This window comes from Daucus carota, chromosome 1 (genome assembly GCF_001625215.2).
Source record: "Daucus carota subsp. sativus chromosome 1, DH1 v3.0, whole genome shotgun sequence".
NCBI classification, from domain to species: Eukaryota; Viridiplantae; Streptophyta; class Magnoliopsida; order Apiales; family Apiaceae; genus Daucus; species Daucus carota.
The window spans coordinates 25,462,781-25,481,458 of NC_030381.2; the positions used below are offsets into that span (position 1 = coordinate 25,462,781).

At 34.5% G+C, this 18,678-nt stretch overlaps 2 protein-coding genes across 2 annotated transcripts; one reads left to right on the forward strand and one right to left on the reverse strand.

The window, feature by feature from the left end:
• The first annotated feature begins 1,561 nt into the window (after positions 1-1,561).
• Positions 1,562-10,553, forward strand: LOC108223689 (uncharacterized). Its single transcript, XM_017398443.2, has 9 exons — positions 1,562-1,787; positions 2,071-2,233; positions 2,777-2,887; positions 7,482-7,616; positions 8,422-8,526; positions 8,753-8,922; positions 9,019-9,118; positions 9,663-9,921; positions 10,232-10,553. The coding sequence occupies exons 1-8, from the start codon at positions 1,696-1,698 to the stop codon at positions 9,903-9,905; spliced, it is 1,119 nt and encodes a 372-aa protein (XP_017253932.1). The 5' UTR covers positions 1,562-1,695; the 3' UTR covers positions 9,906-9,921; positions 10,232-10,553.
• Positions 10,554-11,530: 977 nt separating this feature from the next.
• Positions 11,531-14,989, reverse strand: LOC108204992 (uncharacterized). Its single transcript, XM_017374725.2, has 4 exons — positions 14,805-14,989; positions 13,800-14,070; positions 12,815-12,875; positions 11,531-12,270 (listed from the first exon to the last, which is right to left on the reverse strand). Exons 1-4 carry the CDS (start codon positions 14,873-14,875, stop codon positions 11,663-11,665), a joined length of 1,011 nt encoding a protein of 336 aa, XP_017230214.1. The 5' UTR covers positions 14,876-14,989; the 3' UTR covers positions 11,531-11,662.
• Positions 14,990-18,678: the final 3,689 nt, after the last annotated feature.

An 18,678-nucleotide genomic window follows, 5' to 3' on the forward strand; every position in this document is an offset into this window, starting at 1 on the left:
GGAAAAAAGGGGGGAGTTGAAGGGATGGAGTTGGGCGGGGGAATGATCAGTGAGAGTTTATTTGTTTTTTCTTTTCATTACATACTTACAACATACGCTACATCACGGTCAATAACGTTGACCGTGATCTTTTAACAGAGAAACACAGCTGGGGTGCATGTTGTTTAATATTTATAAGCTGAGGGGGGCATAGTGCCAACATTATAAATACGTTACCAAATCGCCAAAACCACCTAAATTAGGGGATGCAAACTGTGAATTACTCTATCATATATGAAATTGATAAATAGAGTAGCTTCATATAAACACAGATTAGGTTTATACCATATGTGTCGCTTAAAGTTGTTATTATTGGTGTAACCTAGCCGCACTCAAGGATATTTGTTCATCTTTTGAGAGAGTAGTTTTTATTATGTTTAAACATTATTTGTTCATCAATATAAAAGTGTTCTTCATTGTATTTTGTTAATTTTTGATTGATTGATTGTTAGTGTATTCAACCTCCTTCAAATCCTACATATCTTGCAAGTGTTTTGTTGAGAGACATGTAAGGATGGGTGAGTGCCCTGTATACCCCTTTTATTTATGCACCTACCCAAAATACCAGTCTGCGTAGACAGTGCCCAAAATCACATTTTGGATTCGCATTCTGTGGATGCGCAGTCACATACGCATGACACATATGCGTGATCGTGATGCCATCCTCTTCCCTCTTCTGTTTTAATGTGTCTCGGCATTACGCATTCACAACATGCGTCTAGAAAACTACTCAAACTGAGAAGCATATGCATTCACCATATTTGTTCGATCAGCTACGCAATAACATGGGGTACCTTTCTTAAGTCACCCCTCAATTCTCACCCTAATACTACTCAACTTCAACGCTTTATGTCACTCGACCTCACTCAATGAGGTCATCACACATCACTGTATCAGTATGCATTCACACAACCATTTAAACTCATACGAGTTATAAGCACAAGGTTATGCGTCAGACTATACACTATACACATAAAGCTTATGCGTGGGTACGGGGATTCAAGAGAGATGAATATGTGTTTGTAATTATTATGTGCTCTGTATATTGTGATTTGTGCGTGCATACAAGTGTGTCTGTGTTTAGTGTGTTTAGTTTATCGTATAGGTATACACGCATATGACATATGCGGATTCCAATAGGTAAAATGGATAGTCTCAACCAAAACTGATATATTGGACATTTAAGTACTAAAATTACAGTAAAAAGGGCATTTTCTTTGTAAGGATAGCACATAAAATTATTTATTTTAGTTTATTGAAAAAATAATTTTAAAAAATATATATTTTTGTATTAAACCGAAACTGAATCGAACCAATCTGCTAAGAAAAGATTCAGTTTGGACTAGTTTTTAGAGCACGGTTGGATAACTGAGTGTTAAGAGCTCATCTTTTGTCATTCAGGTCCTGAGTTTGACACTGGCTTACCTCGACAGTTTCTCAGAACAAATACTCATTTGTAATCATATTTATCAAAAAAAAAAAATAAGGTATTATATAGTGCAATTTATTTTTTAAAAAAAATAACAAGTGTAGGGATTTTTAATTTTACGTCTACGTCGTCAAAGCGTATTTCAAGACGAGGAAAGCTGCACAGTGAAGGGTTGAGCATAAACCCCAAGATTCTTGTTAAAAATTCATTGAAAATCTTGCTTGGTTATGGGTTTAAGATCAGTGTTTGATGCATCTGCAGTCAGAACTGAATTTGACAACTCTGGAATCAACACCCACTTCATCCCTTTAATCTGGAAGTGAGTCCCCCTTTTTCGTTACATCTATGTGTGTGTTTATGATTATATATGCATATTGCTCTTATTTGTCGCTAGTTGATAATTCTTGGTGTTTTATGATCTGGGTTCTTTGTAAAATTGCATATTATTGTACCTAGTGTGCGTGTGTGTGAATGTGAATGTGAGAATTCATGTATATTGTTTGTATTATGTATGTATATTGTTTGTGTTTATGAATGGATTGAAGAATTCTTGGTCGTATCTAACTTGAGTTGGGTGCAAATTGTGTCATTTTGCAAAAAAGGTACTTGCTTCACAACCCTAATTGTGAATGGGAAGATATTCCGTCTTTGCCCTCAGCGGCTTATACGTTACTTCGCTCAAAGTTTAAAACTTTGAGCTCGACTCTGCACTCTGCTACTGATTCGTCTGACCAAGTTACCACCAAGATGCTCATTAAGTTGCAGGTAAGGTGTAGTACAACACTAATGTTTTTCGTTATGTGTTTATGCCGAATTTATTCTGCACATGATAATATTGGTTTTGAAGTGTGCGTACTATTGATTTAGGACAGTTGTATAGTTTATAAGTTAGGTTTTTTTAGACTGTAGCTTAGGTTTGATTCTTTTACTTCAGAGAATGAGAAGATTGACATTGTAATTTTATATCATAATTTGAATAATCTGGAGTTGATCACAAGGTTCTGAGGCATTAATTTGATGGCTGATGGTCAACTGATTTGATACAGAGAGAGTAGTTTAGTAGCTGGATGATTATATTGTTCTTTTCCCTCAAGTTTTTGCCAAGAGAAATGTAAACTAACCTTGTCCTGTATATTATTTATTGAAGATGTTGAGTATATAATATAGTTGCTAGTGGTATGACATGAACAAAAACTGTCCTGTACATGCTTTGTACATGCTTTAAAAATATATTTTACACTTCGCTAGTTTAAAGTTACTAGTGTGCCTTTGATAGAGATATAATGTTTTGTTTTCTTATACTTGCAGAATGGTGCATTTGTGGAAGCTGTAATTATGCGGTATGATTCAAGTTTGGGAACGCTTGGTGGGAAACCTCGTCCAGGTGGTCTTAGGTCAACATTGTGTATATCCTCTCAGGTTATATTTCCCATCCATATGTAATAGGCTGATTTTCACTTATTATTTTTGGAGCTTGAAGTAATTGTGTGTCAGGCACTGTATTTTGAGTGTGCTGGATTTTCGAATGTTTTTGTTTTTCAGAGTTTATGAGCTAGAAATGCATTAAAAAAGTGAGAAAACACAGATATCTAGCTTATAGAGAGATTGAGAGAGATGATTGCTAAGATATTTATAGAGAGAAGCAGTTGATAGAAAAACCTAGAGAGAGAAAGAGCAGTAGAAATGAATTCTTTTATTTAATTGCAAAAATATAAAAGAATTACAACTCAAACTGGTACTTATAGGAAATCCATATAGGCATTGAATTGAATACCCCTCAATAATGCTTATACTACTAGTCTTACAACTATTATAATTACTAGTACGCCTGTAACTCATGCAAAGCCTAGTACCTGTTTCAAAATTCACTTCGAAACAGACTCTCTCTATCACTCACAATGGTCTCATGCAGTGTCATCAAAAGTATTAAGCGCACCGAGGCGCAAAACTCTCTGGAGCCTAGGCGCAAAGTGCAAGAGCGAGGTCCGCGCTTCTTTGAAGCTAGGCTCATGTTTTACAATTTTTTTTATATATTAGTTAGGATATATGTATATAGGTTTATAACATAATTTATACTTCATAATATATTAAATCGCACTTTAAGCCAAAAATAACTTAATTTATCCATTATAATATATTAAATAATACTTTTAGAGGGAAAAACAATCCTAAAATTAAATATTAAAATTCAAAATTTATGTTTCATAGGCAGAATTCCAAACTTCCAGCTCCCAACCTATGTTACTCCGACTCTGCACTTCTGGCGGCCGTACCCATGTCGACACGACACGACACGGGACACGTGCCGGATTCGTCTGTGCGCATACGGATCCTTCATCGTCGCCATCGGAAAAATTTTGTAGGTCGCCCGAAATTTTTGCAGATTGCCAAAATAACTACCAATCTTATCATGTGTTTTCAGGTTACAAACTAGATCGGAATAATTTGAAAGGTGAAAATTAAGGACGAGCGCCGATGATGACGAGCGGGGAAGACGACTGGTGGAAAGAGAAGAAGAAAGAGATGGGAAAGAAGAGTCTGAAGAGAGAGACTGCTTTTAATTGTTTTTTTAATTTTTCTATACAACCAGCTGTTAGCACATGCAACACAGCTGTCTTCCACTTTTCTTTTTAATTTTCATGCGTGAAGTTTGGAATTTAATTAGACAGATCTTTTCTTTTCTTTCCTTCCTCTTTCATTCTAAATTTGGTATATATTCAAACTCTTTTTTTTATGGTGCGTAATATATTCAAACTTAAAATCTTCAATTTATTAAATTAAAATAAAAATCATTATAGTCCTAAAATGAACCAAATTTTATGAAAAAAGATAAATTACATGAAACTTATTTCACTGATCTTTTTGATGATTGCTATGAAAATATAAAAATATTATTTATTGAAAAATAGTATATTATGCCGTGTCCCCGTACCCGTGTTTAAAATTCGGACGGTGTCCCCGTGTCCTAAATTTTCAGAGGTACCGAGTCCGACACCCGGATATGTGTCGTGTCCGACACTCCGTACCCGAGTCTGAGTGACTTAGCTCCCAACAGGTAGATATTTTATCAATCATTTTCACCAAAGTCATCTTCATCGAAGTCTTCATCTTCAAAATCCTGATCTGAGTCTTCTGACTCTTCTTCATGTATTAAAGTGTTCTCTTCAAATTCAAACTCCTGTTCTTCTTCTTCTTCTTCTTCTTCGTCCTCATATATTAAACATCGAGGCCTCTTACCTCTGCTCTTTTTTGAACTTGAAGGATTGGGGTTATTTTGAACCCTATTAGAATTTGAGGCTGATTTTGGTTGCGATATGGAATTATATGCGGGCTCTCTAGCACCTGAAGCTTTTTCAACTGTTGACTAGTTTAGTCCATCATCATCGAAGAAGACCTGCTCATCATCTTCATCTGATTCCCCGTCCAGGAGATGAGAGGAAAGAATGGCTAGGCTTTTCCCCTTTTAAAGTCGTTGAAAGCTGAGAGTCTGATATAGCCTTTTTATTTGGACCTAAAATTCTTTTTTTTTTGTTATGGGTTAGTACTTTTGGGCCTTAAAAGTGACCCAAAATTCTTTTTTTGTTATGGGTTGGTACTTTTGGGCCTTAAAAGTGGCCCAATAACATTAAATATCTTATTATGCGCTTAGCTTCGCTAAAGCGCGCTTTTCTACCGCTTCGTGCTTAAGCACGCTTTGTGCTTCAAGGCTAAAAGCGTGCGCTTGATTGAAATTGCTTCGCCTCGACATATATGAGGCGCTAAGGGTGCGCTTTGCGCCTAGGCGCGCTTTTCACAACACTGGTCTCATTTCACGTATTCCATGCAGTCTATAGACCTGCTCATAAAAAATCTGACCTAAACTCTTAAGCTGTAATAGGACAAATTGGCTATAAAGTGGGCATACCTGCTAAACCTATAAACCACCCAAATAATTTAAATCCTTTGGATTTTGGCAAAGTAAATATGAAAATTATAGCTATGTCTGTCCAAGGCTCCTGAGAAACATTTTAGGTTTCAGTAACCCTGTGCTTTTCACATTTTTCCCCTTTTACTTGCTGGCATATTTCACATTCCCTTACCCGTCATATTTTGTAAGCGGCCCCGTTTCTAGAGTGCCCCCCAATTTCATTGCTATGCATCTCTTTAAAATCTTTTTTTCTCAAATCCCTTGCTTTCAAGTTCCAACTACTCATTTGATTGATACCTCATCAAGTCTTGCTTTAAGTAGTATTGTTGGGGACCAAATTTGTTAATGGAAACCTCAGTGATGATTATTTACAACTCTTGATCCCTTTCATAGCTATCAATGATCTATATTCTATTCCATCCAAACTGGTACCATAGCAGCTAATTATTGGCAATATTCTATTATATCTACCTTGGAAACAGGAGTAAGCCTAATCGACTTCCTTGCCACTTAAACTGCAATGCATGAGATTTATAGTTACATTAAGCTCTCCTTGTTTAAACACTCAATGCCCATAATAATACCCCAATCTTGCAAATCAGTCACCCAAACCTTAATAACTGAATTCAGTATCCCTTTCATTTATGCTGTGTACGGATCCCTGTCATTCCACTATCAATGAAGATTTTAATAGCTTTGCTTTGACAAACTCCTTTAAACTGCATAAGCTGATATTGCCTTGAAATTTTTCATTCCTAAAGCTGTTAATATGTTTTCATGACTGTTAATATAATCTTGTGACTCTGTCGATCCTCTATATCTCTTTTCCCTTTAGGATCCTCATCATACTATGGTTCTTTTGTAGTCTTCTTCTAATTCAGCTACCATCAGGAAATTCCGAGGTGTTTTGCATTTTTGTTCTTTTGTTAACTCATCACAGTAGAAACATAAACATTACCATGAAAGTCTATGGTAACCTACTCAATTTTTCTGGATGAGAAGTCTCAGAATTATCTCCACTACAGTAAATAACTCATCCTCATATAATCTATCGAATTGCATCAATGCACTTGTACTCGACTACTGTGGTCTTACACACCAGTACTTCAGACTTTAGCAACAGCATCAATGCACTACTTCAATCACGGTCCCCACTTACTATGCAACTACAATTACCACAAACGTCAACTATTCTCCAGCATTCAGTTGTAAATGCAGCAAACAACCAGTACGCCACTTATGACTTAACAGAACAAATATGTGCTTATACCGAACAGTTTCAAACCTGCTATTATGTACTTTCCGCTAATAACAACTGAGAATGACTATCTACAAGTACACGAGTATGATTCAGCTAATTCAACTAAGTTATCAACGAGATATAACAGGAAATTAACAGATATAAGAGATGAGCTTAAGACGAGAAAACCTGGGTTGATGATGGCAGATCTCTGAGAATACAGCTGCAGTTTCTGCACCTAGAGGTTCGTTTCACTGAGAATGAAGTGCACAACACGATAGAATCTGTGGTTGATTAATTTCTGCTGCTATGTTACCAATTACTGAGGAGCTGGACTTTGAGTTTTCTGAATTTTTTAATGTTTTTGTGATATTTTGAATTTATTATGCTACTAGAAATTCAGTAATCAAGTAAGAAAACAGAGATCTAGCAGAGATTAGTAAACAGAGATTACTGAGAGATTACTTGTGAAGAAAGTTGTTATAGAGAGAGTTTAAGAGGATAACCTAGAGAGCAAGAGTGGTGGTAATGAATTCTATAAATAAATTAAAAGCATAAGAGAATTACACCATAAATTGGCATTCATAGGAATATAATGTAGAAAATTAGCTAAATTCCCTTGCTAATGCTTATACTACTAGTCTTATTCAATTACTATTACTGGTTCGCTGCTCCCTGACATTATGGTATTAATCATAGCTTAAGCTATCTTGAACTTTGGATGAATAGTTAACTGTTCAGACTCTTCACATATTTATATTATGTATTTTAATCCTAAAATACGTCTCAAGTCATCTTGATGATGTTCAAATAATTTGTACTAAGATTAATTTTTTGAATCCTATGTATATTTCGTCTTTCTATAGGTTGGTTGCAAGATGGGATGCACATTTTGTGCAACGGGAACTATGGGGTTCAAAAGTAATCTGTCATCAGGAGAGATAATAGAACAGTTGGTGCATGCCTCTCGCATCTCAAAAATCCGTAATATCGTTTTCATGGTAAATTTAGTTTCTACGATATATTTACCTTTTAGTCTTCTATATCTTTCTATAGGACATGGAATTAGCAGATGCAATGCATTGTTGAGTGGAACGTGTGCAGCTAGTTTTATCTGTGTTTTCATTATATGATGCAGTTTCTAAAGTGGTTTGTCAATTTTCAGTTAAACTAGATGACTTTTTTATATCATAAAATAAAGTTAAAACGTTTAAAGATTTTCAATTATAACTGGATAACTTTTTACTATTTAGAATCACAGATGAGTCCTGATGTTAGATACTTAAAGTAGTTAGTTTTTTGTAACATTAAGTTGATTGAATTAGTATCATCATGCATTTATGTTTAGAGTCTTCCATCACGCATGAATGGTCTACTAATCTTTCCTCAGTATTTGGTATAAGATTAAGCATTTTTTGGGATATATTGGTCTCTTTTATTTCATAGTCCGTTATTTGTCTACTCTGCATATCCATGTGTTGCCACTGTTACTTGAACTCTTCATTTTGCCTCAAGTACCTGTGTCGGACACTCGACATTCAGACATGGGTATGGACACCTGGACACTTATTTCAAGCCAAAAACTTGTAAAATTTTCAAATTGTTGCTGTGACTGAAACTTGGACACGTATCCATGTTGGACACTTCCAGTCCAGTCCGAGTAGCAAAGTTGTGCCACAAATTTTTTTGGATATCATTGATTTGGTTTTGGATGGGGGACTGTGCACTGGGTTTTTCATTCAAGGAAACTGGTGTTACTTTGCTGGTTCACAACACTTTCAATGATGTCATTTGAATTTTGTGCAGGGAATGGGGGAGCCATTGAATAACTATACTGCTTTAACAGAAGCTATCCAAGTGATGACAACTTCTCCATTTCAGCTTTCACCAAGGAAAATTACTGTCTCAACAGTATGTACCCTTTATTTTTGCTAAATTGTTTACCTGTATTATTCCTGTATGATTACTAAGAGAATGAAGGATTTTACCAAATTACGACAAAATTTATGCTCAATAATACCATCAAGCTCTCATGTTACCAAGCAGTTTAAGCTTTCAAGTGTATAAATGCAACCCATAACTACTTGCTCAAAATATTTTTAGTACAACAAATTTCTTTGACTTAAAACCTTCATAGGTTGGAATTATCCATGCTATTAAGAAGTTTCATGGCGATATGCCAAATGTGAACCTGGCAGTATCTCTACATGCGCCAGTTCAAGATATTCGTTGTCAAATAATGCCTGCAGCGCGGGCTTTTCCCTTACATAAACTTATGGATGCACTGCAAGAATATCAAAAGAACAGGTTCCTGTTTGGGCTTTTATATTTTGCATACTCTTTCCAAATTTATTTTTTTAGTTCCTTATTTGCCATGTGTTAACTTCTTCCATAAATTCTTAGCCAGCAAAAAATCTTTATTGAGTACATAATGCTTGATGGGATAAATGATGAAGAACAACATGCTCATCAGCTTGGCAAGTTGCTTGAAACATTTCAAGTGGTGAGATCTATCTCTATTCTAATGTCACTATATGTTTTTAGTATACAGCCAGTTAGTTATTCAAATTTTCGCAAATGACACCCATTTTTTCTATTCCTGAAGATGAAAATAAGATTTCTTTTAATTCTGCAGGTCTATATTAATATGTAATTATGTCAAATTATGCTTGTTTACAGATTAAATGCGACAAAGAAATTGTGAATTTAGTTATATTTTGGAAGCTTCTTTTATTCTTTGTAGAGGAAAGCTTAATAATAATAATATTTCAACGGTCCAACTAATGATGAGAAAACACTCTTCACTATCATACGGTTCAAATAGTGTCTAGGAAAGACAATTGCTAGTGCTGCAAACTTGGAGATGCTTAGGGATCTATTATACGGGAGATAAGGTGGATTATTGGACCTATAATCATGTTGATGTTTGTGCTTTATTACTTGAGAACCTGGAAACTAATAAAAAAATTATAATTTATAAAATCTACTCATAGACTCTACATATTAGCATTTTGGTTCCTTTATGCAACTTCATGCTTCTCTGGCAGGTTATTAACCTGATACCTTTCAATCCAATCGGTAGTTCAAGTGATTTCGGAACGAGCAGCGAACAGAAAGTTGCAATATTTCAGAAAATCCTCCGGGGGACCTATGAAATACGAACTACTGTTCGGAAGCAAATGGGCCAAGATATAAGTGGTGCATGCGGTCAACTGGTGGTCAACATGCCAAATAAAAGGTCTGGCATGAATGCTGCTCCATTAGCTGACATTGAAGATCTGCATCATTAATGGATGCAATTTCGAGGTAAGAATTCTTTTCATCATATGATTCTCTACTAATCATGAGGATGGATATCACTATTAGTTCCCATAGTGGCAGACTTTAAACCACATTTGTATTACTCATTTTGTAGTTGGCCTAATATGTTTCGGATTAGAGGTTTTGTCTTGACGTCGCCTAGTCTTATCCTTTTCTGAGCCTTTGCTCTTAGTAAAAACTCTCAACTATCAAATCATGTTGATGTACAGTTCTCATTGAAGAAATGATCCTTATTCCTTGGTGCTAAATTTTAGTTATGGGCCCTAAAAGAGGGAAATTGTCATATTGCTTGCAGGTGTCCGTGTGTTTGGTGCCACCACAGCCATTTAAGCTGGTGGAGTCTTGATGAAATTTGAAAGACAGACTTGTCATTGGAGGAACATGTACAAGTTGCAAGTTGCTTTCATCAACTGTAGGCTGTACTTTGAGTCGGATCATTAGTAATATTTTTGCACTCCATACCGGAGGTAATTGGTCTACTGATATGCTAATTTGTAGAAATGTGTAAGAGAGTAGTAAATATCAATATATCAGCAATACAGATGGATGTAAACTTTGAACAAGTTTTTGTTGAAACTAGAAATTTTTGAAGTTTTAAAGCACCTTCGTATGATGTATATAGATATTTGCTCTTGCTTCTAAATATTGAAGGCTCAAAGATGATCGGTGTTTCTGCAAATGATGGAAATTAAATGACATTGAGGTTCTGTTTGTTTTACGAAAATAGTTCAATCATATTTGTTTAGTCTTGACATTTTTCATTTTCTAGCTTCTGTTTGAGTGTACGAAAAATTTCAGTACAGAAAAAAGTCTCCTTAAATTACAACTGCAGAAAAAATGTCTTATGTAATAACATTTGCAAATTCGGAGTGAAGTGAGCTACAAACGGGTCAAACATTTTTATGAGTCATTTGAGATTCACTCGCAAAATATCACTCATAGAATTCAGCTTAGACAATAAACTGAACCTATCTTAGTTATTCAAATATTTTTTTATGGAGAAGACCTGGAGATTCAAATTACTCGATTAGCAACGCTTGCAAGTTGCAAGCCTAATCAAGTCTCTATTTGTTGTGTGCGATTCTGTAAGTATTTCATAGAATCGAAAATTCAATCCAAATCTAACATTTTTAACTTTTTATAAGTTTTCGTAGAATCGATCTTTTCAGGTCTCTAATATATCAAACATTATTTACCCCAACTCAGAGCTTAACAATTAAGACTCAATTGAACTCAAGCCCAAACCATTTAGTAATACTCTTATCAAGCGTATTGTTCAGCCGAACTTCGAGCTAAATAATCAAGACTCAGTGGTTAAGAGCTTATCATCTACATCCCAAGTTTCAGGTTCTGAGTTCGACCCTGGCTCACCCCAAAAGTTTCGTAGACTCATTTGTAAGGCTATAAGTCATATTTGTCAAGGAAAAAAAAAGAAGCCTGAACCCATTAGTAAAACTCGAATCAAGCATATTGATCAGATCTCGGCTAGGTAATGTTCAGATAATCTTGGCTCGGTTCCGTAGAAAGGACACTAAACCAAGTCACCAACTATAGTTGAGGACAATATCAAAAAAATATAAGAACACATCAAAAAGAAAGGATCAAGAACAATAAAGTAAACTCTTACACAAACAATCATAAATCCACATTGTTTTTTCCAGGCTAGCTTCAAGTCTACATTAATCATTAACCCAAAAGCTGAGTGCAGTCCCATGCAGGAACTGAACTATGATGACAGAAGTGCTTCAACTTTGGCAATCTGCTCTTCCTCATTTTTGGAGGTAGGACTCTTGTTGGTCTCGTCGTAAAGGTCATGCTTCCACTTTTCAACACGTGCACCACCTGGATAATTACCTGGTCTTCTGTTAAAGTTTTCTCTTCCCCTGTATGTATCACCACCAGCAAATCTCTCTCTCGTTGAAAAGTAACCTCTCTGTTGGTTGCTTCTATATGTATCTCCACTGCTTCTGTTTGAGTTTCCATTCCATACAGGCGGTTTTTCAGATCTGTTTGTACGACGGAATTCCTGACCTCTATCCTCTCTTCTCTCACCTCCTGGATTGAGGTAGTCGGTCTGACTTTTCTTTAGGGTCTCAGACACTTTTTTCTCAGCACTTTTGGACTCAACAGGAACTTTTTGCTCAGTAAACGCAGGCCTTTTCTTTGCAGGTGGTTTCCCTTCAGACTCCCTTTCAAAGAACCGGTCATGGCGCCAAGCACGACTGTCATCCCCACGAGCATGTGACTTCTCATCTTTCTGCAGATTATTATCAACTGCTGTCCTGTCTGTTCTTCCACTCCGCTGATCCTTTGAGTCCCTAAACCATCCTCGCTCTTCAATAAAAAAGAAAAAACAATAGTTAATAAGAACATAACTGGTGACCAGCATGCAACATATCTTTTAAATGAAAGAAAAAGGAATTTTTTTTCTGACAATGAAAACAGAGAAATCACATTTTTAACAAAGTACTACACAAATACACACACATGCATATAGTACATTCCTTTATCATATCAGTGTTATACCCTATAAATACAAAACCTTCAATTGAAACAAAGTTACAGATGCTTAATGAGATCTCAACAGAAGGGCTTCTAAATTTTTAATGGCTAATTACACTTGTTTCACTTTGAAGATTATTAACATTCTTTGAAACATATACAAAAATATTAGCATGTCTTAGTAAGTCTGCACATCCTCTATAATTAGAACAATTTCACACACCACCATACATGTTTGGTAATCACTATGCAGATCTGACAAGGTAATTTCTTACAATGTGAAAAATAGGATACGACTTAATTTATTACCAACCGGCTAAAGACAGATTAATTGTTACAAGGAGCAAGGAACAGCAAATGAAAATAGTGAACTTACCACTATCATCCTTGCGACTGTGGCTTCTGCCAACATGCCTGGCACTGCCACGCTCATCGTGCTGTTATAAGACACGCATACGCAAGCCTAAGATGGTTATTTACACAAAGGTAGACAAGGCACCAGGCCAAGCAATACTCCAGTACTGCTCTACATCAGTCAGAATTCATATATTTATTTTTCACCCAAAAGGCCAAAACAAAACATCATTAACCGCATATATGCTAGACGGTATCAAGCATTCGTATGTATGACTGAAGTGTAAAGCCAAAGTTAAATCTGTATATACTTGTGTGCTTTTACATGACTTTCCGTGTAATGATTACATAATTATAGCTTTCGAGTTTCGACATGATACAGACCCTCTTTCTGTTCTTGAAGTAGGGTCTTGCTTGAGTTTCTTTATCATTTTGCTTCTTTAAAGGCCAAAGCTTTACAATATAGTAGTGTAGCATGTAAACCCCTTCCCCATCCTGTCTTAGTTAAACAATATACTAGAACCCATACAAACACAATAGGGAAGGTTAAATTTACCTTAGATTTTAATTCAAGTTTCCTATTATTGTACATAAATGAGCCTTTTATGCACTAATGTTCTAATTTGTCGATTTCTGCCATGTTAAGTCATATATAAATTCAGTAGCAAGTAGTACTTCACATTTCTGTACCTTAATTCTCTAATAAATTCTGTTAACTTATTCTGAGAAAATTAAAACTCTCCAAACAAACAAAAATGAGCACAGTTTTTTTTTAGTAACCACAAGTCGGGTTACTTATAAAACAGTTACCCAAGAAACAGCTATGGAATCCCAAGATACTAGAAACTGTATCAGCAATCCGCAAGGAACAAATGCAGTAATATATGGTTTAACCGTAATCAAATTTGCAAAATGAAGGAAAACCTCTCAATCAGACCTGCGGACAAAACTGGATCAGTTGTCTATTTTAAGGATGATATGCACAAAAGAATACAACAATATTGAACCTGAAAGTATGACTTCGATTGTTGCGCGTCATCTCGATTGGTTGGATGTCTCTTTACATCTCGGTTAGCATCAGTTTTCTTGTCAGCATCCTTTCCAACAAACTCGCCCTCCTCCTTTGCATCAGGTGCTAATGGAGCATCAAGAGGTACAGCATCTTGCAGACGGCGTGGGTGCTTCCGATCATGATCTTGAAATTCTTCAGCTCCCACTTTAAGCTTGCTAGATGATCGCTCAGTGACTGATTCATCATCCCTTCTTGTTCTCTTAGGACTATAGTATTAACAAAAATACCTCAATAGATATTATTTATTAGATGCTAGTTATATCAACTCTAGTTCATTATTTCATCATAAAGTTTTATCTTCGAACAGCATTATTAAAATTTTTCAGGAATGGCCAAAGTATAGCCTCTAATTGACATTCACTTCTACAACAAATGTATCGCAATTTACATTTACCTTTGACATCATTTAATTTACACCAACTAAACTAAGAATAATCTTTCCGCAGCACTAATGATGTGACTATTACCGCCAGTACCCTAATACATTGACAAATTCCATAGCCTTACCAGCTTCAATGACTCGAAAAGACTGCAAACTGAATATAGACCAAATTACCAAAACATACCCAGTAAACTGAACCGAAAAATAATAATTGTCAAAATTAGTCTCCTCACAATGCCTACCAAACCCTTGACTCTTGAGCCGGAAAAAAAACAGACCCATCTCGAGGGCAGTATAACAAATTCCATCAGACCCATTTGCTAATTCACATCAAATTATACAAGCACATTACACACACGTCACAAAATGAGTCAACAATCAAACAAATAAAGCCCCAAATATTAAAACAACGAAACCCCAATATAATATTTAAGCTCATGCTCTCATATATGCACACGAATTATACAATAGTAGGCGATGCAAACACTCATAAGTTAAATTTTCTAGAAAATACAAAGAAACGGGATGATGTGATAATAATAAAGAGGGAAGAGGGACCTGGGTTCTCGATCAAATCTCGAACGGTGTCGTCTGGAATCAGAATCTCGACCATGTTCTCGGCGAGACATAGGAGTAAGAGAGAGGAGAGAGTATAGGCCTCTGAAATTTTCAGGAACGGGGAAAACCAACACTGCTCAGCTCTAGCCTCTAGGGCTTCTCTCACTCTTGTACATAAAGGATTGGAAACAAATTTGTTTTTTAATTTCTTCGGGAAAATATATAAATTAAAATTAAGAATGACTCATTAGTCATTACCATTAAATCTTGGTGTTTGAAAGTAATTTCATAAACCTTTTCGAAACAAATGTTACTCCCTCCGTCCCTTTTTAGTTGTCACATTTTTATTTTTTTTTGTTAAATTGACTAAGTTTTGACCAAAGACCAAAGATTATAAGTCACTCTTTAATTATTTAAAAAAACTGAAAATTACATCTTAAAGTAGATTATAAGTTATTTCCGGTGACATATTTTTTTATTTTTTCAATTGATAAAATATTAATAAATTTCAGTCAAACTTTGGTCAATTTGACCAGCACAAAACCAAAATGTGACGACTAAAAAGGGACGGAGGGAGTATTTCAGAAGTTTGGCCAATAATAATACTCATGTTTTGAAATATATTGAAATATAGATCGTTTGATTTTTTTTCATGCGTTCTTCTAAGTCATTTGTTCTCATAATTAATATTCCCTCCGTCCCCTTTTAAATGTCCATTTTAGTTTTCGAGAAGTAAAATTGACAAATTTTTGACTAAATATTACAAATTATCTATTAATTATTCTAATGATATAATTTTTATTATTATTCTCAATTATATAATAAATGTAATTTTGAGTCAAAAAATAATCAATTTAGCTGGTCAAAAGTCAAAATAAATATGTAAAAGGGGATGGATGGAGTATTATTTAAAAAAATTCTATTCTAAATATATGATTAATATTAGAATTTACTTAAACTGTACGGTCAAAAGATTAAAAATTTGTGTCAAAAAGTGAAGTGACATATGTCTCTAAAATTCATATTATTGTTTTATTTTTAATCAACCAATACAATTCTAAAATCACAAGATCACAAGCGGTTGTCTGGTTCGAGAGTTGGTGTAGGGTTGAAATCAGTAATCGGATAGTGTGGCATATGATAGAGATATCATTTTTATATCATGTGTTTGGTTGAATGATGGAATAAATATCTTTAATTGAAAATATTTTTACATAATTAATTTTATTTTATTTGAAATGTTATTTTAATTAATATTTTTATATTTTTTTTTGAGTTATTAATTTAGTTTTCTATAAAAAAAATACATGTAATTGTATAAATACAGATAAATAAAAAAACTTTGATTCCCCGTAAGTATGCTTGAAATCCATCTGCGTACTTGGATATGAAAAACTCATACATTGTGGGTTTGACGTGTGGGTTTCATACAACTTTTCCATAACGAAACACTATGTATGAGTTTGAAATGAAGAAAATCCATACCTGATACCTGAAAAGCTTAAACCAAATGACCGCGAAAGTGTTACAGAGTAAACTTACCACGATTATATTATTTCGCATTTTTGCTCAATCATAGATATCAAACATGTCACTTTTGTACGACTTCAATATGATATTTCTCCCAAGGTTCCGGACTTTTTCGGGATCGAAATATAGTCTCCCCGAGTATTATAAGTCTTAATCGCTAGAAAATTAAAATTTTAATTTTTGAATAAATTATTTAAAATGATGTTCAAAACTTGTCTAATATTATCTTTATATTAAAATTATTATTACTATTTCTAATTTTAGTTCATATGTTCAACACTAAAAACTGATCGCAATCTTGTTATTCGCAAAGAAGTAAAAAATAATGACATGTAATTATGATCCAAAGAAAAGTATTAAATTATTACTTGTGTAATATTTTGATTACGAGAAATATCGATTCACAAATTTATTTATACACACCATCTAAAATCTTGTGTATAAGAATTTGTAAAATGCACAATCCAACTATCCAAATAAATTAAAACTCTGTATTATTAAATTCTCATTAATTCTATAACCCGATCATCTTTGTCGAAAGCAACTTTGACATCCCCGCCCACTCAGATCTAGCTTCATAACCCAATCATCTTTGACGAAAGTAACTTTGACATCCCCGCCTACTCAGATCTAGCTTCATAGAAGAGTTTTCAAGATACATACAACTATATCGAAGAGTTTGTAAGATACATAACATTCAGATTTCATCCGACATAACTTGGTAAGTCATTTTCTAATTCGATTCTCAGATAAATTTTTACCGTTTATACTGAAATTAAAATACTTAAATCCTAATTTGATATATTGTGTATACAAATTCATTTATCCTTTTGTTTGAGTTAAAATTTTTGATTCATTTGGATTTGATTAAAATTTTGGGTTTCAAATGAATCCTGTTGTATCGAAACCTTGCAATTGAATTTGATTTTAGGTATATAGGGTTGATTCATATTTTAATCGGTAATTATCCTAAATATTTTGTTTTTGTGAGAATCAACCGATCTACATGTTAATATTTAAAATTGTGGCACAAAAGTATCAACAAGATTTGTGACTTGTTTTGATTTTCTCGAAACTGCACATATCATGAGACGTATAAGATTTTCTACTTGATCTTTAAAATTTTTTATATTTTAAAGTAATATATTAGATTTTTTGTTATGCTTATTAATTTAATAACTTTTTGTAATACAGGAAACAATGAAGAAAGTGCTTCAAATAGTTGTGTTTTGAAGGAAGAGAGTCTTCAGGTTACATTTTCATATGTATTGAAGTTAAATAAAAATCTCATATGCAGAACCTTAAACCATTCCATTTTTTCCATGTGTATATGTAGTAAATGTGTTTGAAAAAAAAATACAAGATCTTAAATCTTCTTCCCAAAATGTCATTAAAATACAAAATATAAATATATACACGTAGGTAAAACTCCTTTTTATTAATTTTGTAGATTATATGTTCTACAAAACATGTTATGTTTGGTCTCTGAGGACTTTAACAAAATAGGGGTTGTAACTTTTTCCTATATATATATATATATAGGCTCATGATCAAATAGAAACCACATTTAAAATAAAAACTAGAAACCAATACAAGTTAGTGATATTCGCAGTACAATTTAGTGATATTCTCTTTAGAATTTAGTGATCTGTGTTGCAAGAATTAGTGAAAACTTGCAGAACAGCCCAGAATCTCCATATATGTTTCAAAAACTGCTCAAATCTTCAGATCTGTTCACGTTTTCGATTCAGATGGTGGTGACGGTGGTGGAGATGGTGGAGGTGAAGGTGGAGATGGAGGAAGGATGATTGTAGCGAAGGTGTGGGTGGCTTGAAGTAGGGGTTGGAGCATTGCCGGAATAGTGGCGGCTCCGCCGTGTTTTGAAGTTGAGCCGAGGTGGAGAAAGAAGTATGAACGGGGCTGAAGAAGGTTGAAGCATCGACCAAGATGGGGTTGGTGAAGATGGAGGTGGAGATTGTGTTGTTAGAGAAATAATGGAGGTGGAGATGGAGGGGGCGGGCGGCATAAAGGTGGTGGTGGTTATGGAGGAGGTGAGACGGAGGTGGTGGCAGTGGCGGATGTGGAGGTGGGGTTGGTGAAGATGGAGGTGGGGTTGGTGAAGATGGAGATGGAGATGGGGTTGTTTGAGAATTTAGTGGTATCTGCTTTAGGATTTAGTGATATTTCAGTTTGGTTTTTAGTTTCTAGACTAAAGAGGTTTCTATTGGAGTAAAACTTTATATATATATATATATATATATATATATATATATATATATACATGTGTATTGCTTGCAGAACATGTTTTGTATAATTAACATATTTTGTAATATTATATGTGGTC

What these genes read in the sequence shown, in the direction of transcription:
- LOC108223689 (XM_017398443.2), top strand. Translation starts at nt 1,696, where the DNA reads ATGGGTTTAAGATCAGTGTTTGATGCATCTGCAGTCAGAACTGAATTT. An exon ending in CAAGAATATCAAAAGAACAG is followed by an intron (nt 8,923 to 9,018) that starts GTTCCTGTTTGG and finishes ATAAATTCTTAG; the next exon opens with CCAGCAAAAAATCTTTATTG. An exon ending in TGCTTGAAACATTTCAAGTG is followed by an intron (nt 9,119 to 9,662) that starts GTGAGATCTATC and finishes CTTCTCTGGCAG; the next exon opens with GTTATTAACCTGATACCTTT.
- LOC108204992 (XM_017374725.2), bottom strand. Translation starts at nt 14,875, where the DNA reads ATGTCTCGCCGAGAACATGGTCGAGATTCTGATTCCAGACGACACCGT. An exon ending in AGATTTGATCGAGAACCCAG is followed by an intron (nt 14,071 to 14,804) that starts GTCCCTCTTCCC and finishes TTAATACTATAG; the next exon opens with TCCTAAGAGAACAAGAAGGG. An exon ending in AATCGAAGTCATACTTTCAG is followed by an intron (nt 12,876 to 13,799) that starts GTTCAATATTGT and finishes GTCTTATAACAG; the next exon opens with CACGATGAGCGTGGCAGTGC.